The following is a 6,915-nucleotide window of genomic DNA, read 5'->3' on the forward strand; positions in this document are numbered from 1 at the left end:
ACTTATCCTATTCCGGAACAAACTAATCAGCTGCAATGACTAAAGATTTCTTCGTCCAACTTGCTCTATTTTCGAATAGGTTATGCAGTGAAGGACAACAAAATGTATTATTACTTTTTATTGAATTGAATAAAACATAGGGAACAAAATGAATACGATAAACAAAGAAATGGTTGGTGCTAAGCAATATAGAAAACAAATACCAATTGTATTTGTAGTTCAATGCTTTTCAACATAATTGCCTGGAAATGTTCCGAATTGACCGGTTCGTGGCAAAGTACCTGCAAATTCGTTATTGATGGGAAACCTTTTGGATAGATCCACAATAGTGGATGTTGGAAACCGTTCTTTCCTGGAAATGTCCCGAATTCAAGCCTTCAAAAGTAGTAATATTGATTAATTTGAAAAGAAAAGATGGTTTTTTAATGGACGATTTTTCAGTCTTACTTTCCTTGCATTGCCATCATAACAATTCGATCATTCTGTACCGTTCGTTTTCTAGCGGTGACAATGCAAAGACCGTATGTTAAATGTTATAACCTTTTTCAAATATTTCGTAAAAAACGAAAATTTCTTATTATTTAAAAAACGAAGAAGAATACGAGCTTCGACTAACCAATGAACCAACCATCATCGCACTTTTCGATAACAAAAACAATATCATTTTCTTGGAGCTCAAGCTCGTCCGCATTTCTTGGCTTGTAAGCATACAGGACCCGATAACTGAAATGAATAGTCATTTTGTGTTTTACTGCATTACTTTAATTAGTCACACTACACAGAGCAACATTTGACTTCACTTGACCTCCTCGAGGGTCTAACACTCAATGCAGTAAAACACAAAATTATTATACAATTGAATCAGCTCTAATAAATTGAATCAGCTCGATACATCGGCCTTATCAATCAATCCTTTATGGTGCTAAATCTTTCTAATCTCACAGTTTATTGTGATGATTGTTCCAATGCCGAGGACTTTTTATTTTTTATTCGCATCCACAATGGCATTTCTAGAAAAAGAAACTAACGTTTCCGCATTTTTGGGAATTATGTTCGTCGGTCCAGAAAAGTCGCTTTGACTGTTCCTTTTCTCCCACTTTCCCATTTCCCCTCCGTGATCTGTCTTTACTGCTACTGCTGGATTTTCGTCTCTATAAGTGCGAAATGTATTTAAATGAATAATATGATACAGATTCCAAGGAACTGAATTTTATTCGCATTATTAAATCACGTATTTTGAAAATTATGCACGAAAGTTGAATTATGAGTATAAAATCCACTAGTAACCCTCCGACAGTTGAAACGGAGGACAGACTAGATTCTCCTTCCCTCATAAATTTCTTGTTCCAACGACGAGGGAGTAAAGAGTTTGATTGTTGCAAGTGAAGCTTATTTCGCATCTCTTTCTTAATCAGATTGTTGGCAATTTCGGACATATGTGGTACACTCAATGCTACACAGAAGCTGATACGCGTTTTATTCACGACGTGAAATTCGCATCAACCACAAAGCTAATGAAAATGCTTGAACAGGAAGAGTTAATGAAATTTCTAACGTCCAATGATATATGTTGGTTCTGGTTTAACTGATTTAAAGCCGGACAAAGCGTCATAGAGACTTTCAATTGTAGTTAACTGTCAAGTACTGGTTAATTCAGTAGTTTCTGGTCAAACTATCAGCGATTTTTTTTGATCATAAACAAGTGACAATAATAAGCGTACAAACAAATTCAGCAGTCTGATATAAAATGAAGGATGATTCAGCTCGATGTACAAGAAACATTTGGCTGGTGTTTCTTCGAAAATTGTTGGTAATTGCCTCGACAAATCAGCTGATGTTGCTTGCCAGAAACCTTCGAAAACAGCATCTGATAAGATATCTATGAATGTATGCCAGGCAAGTAATACCGGCACACTATAATGTTTCACCATCAGACAGTAGAGGATACGGTTCTCCAGCAGTCTCCAACAGTGTCTATGATTAAAATTTATTGTACGCAAGATGTGTGCTAGCTGACGTCCGAATTTCTTGCATACCCAAATATTATACATTGTATGATAACACTCTACAACCTGATCCAGAAATATCACCAAAATAGTGTAAATTTGTTGTTCCATCGTATTAGTTACGAAAAGTGGTCGGATAGCTAACGTCGTCGTTGCTGACTGTTGCTGCCGATTGTTATTTCCGAATAAGTGAGCTTGGATTAAATCATATTTTGTTTGTCGACATACTCGGATCTTATTCCGTATTGAACGCCATGATGCTCGCAGTGGATGTGCTGTTGTTATTGCTGAGCAATGCATCAAATATCTTCACCATATATTTTTAAAATAATGATATACATTTTTCAGGATATCCTTATCAATTACTAGTTAAGCCAATGTGTGATCAGAAGTATGCACAAACACCAACGATGGTACTTCCCTTTACTTTATCCATAATTAATTTCTACCGATAATTCTGCAACATTTACAGCTCTTAGATAAAGTTTGTGAAAACATAAAAAACATACGGCATTATAAATCATAAATCGTGGCATAAGTTGTGGAATATAAAATTGCAGTTGATTGGAAATTACCATAAGTTATCATTTCATTTAATGATCACAAGTCAGAGTAATGCATAATTGGTAACTAAGGAACATTTTAACCTCTGCTTCTATTTGAGAATAATGGAACTTATTTTCTAAATCTTTGTCATCCCAACAATTAGAGTGATGATTACTGAATCTGCCGAGTGTTAGAGCATAGGAAAAATAACGATTAGGGGACAGAAAAAAGTGAACAGAATGGTCAAGAATGCTTTTAGCAAAGCAAGCTTTTAACTCAATTTTAGCTTAGACTCAGACATTCCAGAAAGTTCAAAGTTGAATTTCAAAAAAGCGCTAAACTAAATGCGGAAAATCCATTTTGCTCTACAAAGGCTTCGTTGTCGAATGGCTTTAAAAATTCTATCATTGAAAAAAATAAGCAAATAAAAGCTTGAAATGAAAAATCACTCTTTTAAAGATTGATGAAATTTGATTAACTTTAAAACAGCTTTCCAATGTTTACATTGCAAAATGAACAGCGACACTCGTTGGATCAAGTAGGGGAACAACTGAGAATAAAGCAGTCTTATTAGGATACTGATTTTTACTTTATTATCGGAAAAAGATAAGGAATGTATCTCAGTAACAGTCCGATCAGACTACTTCAGAAATGTGACCTTACTGATTCTCAGATTTGTGGGATGTACTGATCCCTCAGATCTGATTGATCCATCAAAGCGTCTGAACCGTCCATATACTTCGGCACTTGAATGAAATATGATGTTAAATTAGCGCAGCTTAAGAAAATTTCATTGTTCTACTTATAACTCTCTCTACTTCGTGCCTTTACCATTACTTTAGATGCAAAGAAGAACCTTAACCACTGTTCAACAATCTGTATCACTGTGTACTGAATTACAAGTAGAAGCACAACGCTTTATTTGTCATCAAAGGATAGTTGACTTCGTTGATGGTTAGAACTTCGCTAAGAGAACTTAATATGATTTTGAAAAGAAACTATGGAGATTTCAACTGAAACGCTTTTCAAACATTTCCTTCTAACACAGATGAAAACTTATTGTATTTAGAAATACTTAAGAAATGTTATCGTCCATCCTATCCAACTTCTCACATTTTTTAAGATTGCTACTAGCAAATCAAGACAGCGAGAAAGAAGACAATTCTGTTTTAAGTTCTTGAGTACTTAAGAAAAATTCTCAGAACTGATTGAAGATAAATGTTACACAAGCTGGAGCTTGAAAAGAGCATAGAATCTTGCTCGATTGTGAAAAGAAACCCATCTTGAGCTGATTTATATAGGACAAAATAAAATGAATCTCAGAGTTAGCAAACTGCCAGATCTACGAATGAAGTATGTCGTGTAATTTTTCCAAACACCACGCAGAAAAGATGAGAATAGCGCAAACAATTACTTCCTGAAATCTTGTAAACAAGATTGCAGCTCATTAATCTAACTTTCAGTAGTTCCAAAGGGAAGATTCAAAACGTACAATAGTAAGTATCTAACCTCGGGAAATGCCTGAAACTCAATGTAACAAGATTAAAGTTTCCAACAAGAAAAATTACAGCTCAAAGTCCATGTGCTCATGTTCAATGACATTTAACAGGGCAATTTTGTTGCATTAAGCAAACTTAAATTAATCTAATATCTTAGAAAATATCAAAATTCCTCTCCTCTAACTCAGATATCTTTATGTAGATGGAGCTAAGCATCTTTTTTACAGCGGAAGATTTCCATATGATTACCTGATTTGCAATAGGAAGAAAATAGTATGGCAAAATAATTAAAGGCAATGACTGGAACTGCGAAAAAAGTATAAGAGAAGAACTGGCTTAATGTACGATTTACTTTTACAAAATCGTAATTACCCAATTTATTCTGAAGCAAAAGTTATTCACTCATGCAATCAGTTTTTTAAAAGGAAGGGAGAATATAAGTTAGAAAATAAAGCATGAAAATGAAATGCTAGTGCTGAAGGAAAAATTTTAAAAACAAATATGGGAAAGGAAATTTATGAATTATGTGATAGGGTATTAGAAGAAAGCAATATTGTTTATTACTTTTTTCTCTGTTTCCACTCAAAAAGTGCTGCAGGAATATGGCTCGAGTAACGATTTGCACAGCTAGAATTGTCATGAAAGTGAGAAGGAAATTTCTCCTTAGAAAAATAAGCGAGATCCAATGATATCTTGTTCTAATTCAATCATTCATTTTCAGTATGTAATTTTTGAAGTATTATCTGCTAATATCATTGCAGAACTACAAAAATAAAAATTATTGTAATTATGTAAATTTGTTTTTGGAAAATACCACAGAAGCACAAGTGATTTTGGCGAGATGCGCCTCAAAATCAATATCAATTCATTAGTACTTCGATCACTTTAAAATAACAAATGTCTACACAGTTTGACAAAATGTGAAAGAAGCATAGCTTTTTTTCCTCCATCAAAATAAGCCACTCTTAAAAATTTTTTTTTAAATTATTATTTAATCAGGTTAAGATGCCCTTCAAAACTACACTTAATAATTGCTTTTGATAATGAGTCGCGAACTTATAGCAATTTAAATTTTATATCACAACATTTCATATTACCATTCAAACACACCTGAAATAATTCTGAAGTAAGATAAATTATGTCCTCGATGGAGGTCAAAAGGTTAAATCGGATAGTACATTATTTCCTATCTTGAAAATATTAAAGATCGATAATATAATCCAAAAAAAAATGTTTCTGAAAAACCAGGCACGAGCTATAATTAGAATTTAGAGAAAGCACCACAAGGATCTGATAAGTTTCCTGCAAGTACTTTTGCTTTCTCCTCTTCGAGTCCTTCCTTCCGACAGTATGATAATGTATCGTAAGTTATGAATGAACAACGAAATAGCAAACTAATGAAATCGATGATTAATGTTTCTCTATTTGAAACCTCTGATCTACCCCATTACTCTGCCCAGAATCTTGATGGTTTACTAGTTCAATTATCAGAAAAATGACACAAAAATTAAATGATGGTTTGATGGTTGACTATGATTGACTATACTAAAACAAAAAGTAACGAATAAAAACCGACAAAGCCGAAAAAAAAGCAGAGGGCTGTACTTTCAGGAAAAAGAAATTAAAAGTGTTTCCTGATTAAGTGGTTTTGAATGAGTAACGTAATAAGCCAACTGATAGGAAGCAAACTTTTTACTTTCAAATTTTTGGTGATAGGAAACTGTATTTAGCGCTCAGTACTTTTTTCTTTTAAATTCTTCATTAATTTTCTTTGAATCACATAAAAATTGAAATGGTTTGCATTAGTGTGACTTCTCCTAAAAATATATATATATATATATCAAACGGTCAGGACAAGTTTCTCAACCACCCGTAAATGAAGTAATTTAAAGGGAAATTAATGATTAAAAATATCGACACGGAATTTGAAAAACAAAATTTCTGACCGAAGGTCGTTTCCATCATGAAAAAATGACAGATGCTATGCTTACTTGCTTATTTACTAATTGTCTCAAAAAGAGTTCCACTTTCTTTAGTAATGATTCTTTTACTAAGTCCCTCATCTAGTGCTTGGGTGTTTTATTAAAAACAAAAAGATCATCTATTTGCCTGTGTTTCTGTGTTTATGAAGTGATGCACCAATTATTACTATTGAAAGGAAATTAACTCTCACGGAATCAAAACCAATTGTTATCGGTATTATCGGTATGTTGAACTATTAAACATAGTTCAGAGTTCAAGAACTATGTTTAATCAATGGTATGGACGGCACTAAAAAATGTTCGGTTATTTTTTAATTCGAAAAAAATTCCCAAAAAATTAAGTACAAGAAGACGACAAACCTGAATGGAGTAGTACTGGTACGTGGTGTTTTAGGCCTATCCGGTATTGCTGTTTCATTGTTGTCGTGCAGACTCATGTCACATGCTTCACGAACGTATGACTTAGGGAAAATTCCTGCTTGTCCATGAATATTTTTACCCTCGATCCAATTGGCATCAATATTTCGCAATAGACGCAGAATTTCGCCCTATTAATTGTCGACATATTAATTTTTCCTTTCAAATTTTGATTATTACGCAATGAAAAATGTTAGTAGAATATACGAATTAAACTCCCTTGGTCAAAAGTAACAATTTTCAATTCAACTTTCTGTTAACAAATTTCTCTAGTTTTTCAGAAGTAAAAGTTTTTATTAGATTCTTCAGAGTTTGGTCTGTATATATCCTAGCAAAACTGAGCTTCCTGATCCAGTAAATTCCCGGAGAGTACATAGCGCTCCTACTATTATATTTCCTAAATATCCCATTGTATACTAAAAGTATACCTGTCGTTTCTCCTTTCATATCTTTCAATTATTATCC

The 6,915-nt window shown here is 33.3% G+C and overlaps 1 protein-coding gene across 1 annotated transcript in view; it reads right to left on the reverse strand.

Annotated features, from left to right (window-relative positions):
• Positions 1–103: 103 nt before the first annotated feature.
• LOAG_17631 (hypothetical protein) overlaps positions 104–6,915 on the reverse strand; it is a gene marked incomplete at its 5' end in the record, with an annotated part of 10,910 nt that continues 4,098 nt past the window's right edge. Inside the window, 3 exons of the mRNA XM_020450293.1 lie at positions 104–281; positions 617–723; positions 1,029–1,151. Coding sequence (XP_020306050.1) covers positions 220–281; positions 617–723; positions 1,029–1,151 — 292 coding nt within the window. The 3' untranslated portion in view covers positions 104–219. The remainder of the gene's footprint in view (positions 282–616; positions 724–1,028; positions 1,152–6,915) is intronic.

The sequence above is a fragment of the Loa loa genome, assembly GCF_000183805.2.
Source record: "Loa loa unplaced genomic scaffold supercont3.105, whole genome shotgun sequence".
Lineage (NCBI taxonomy): Eukaryota > Metazoa > Nematoda > Chromadorea > Rhabditida > Onchocercidae > Loa > Loa loa.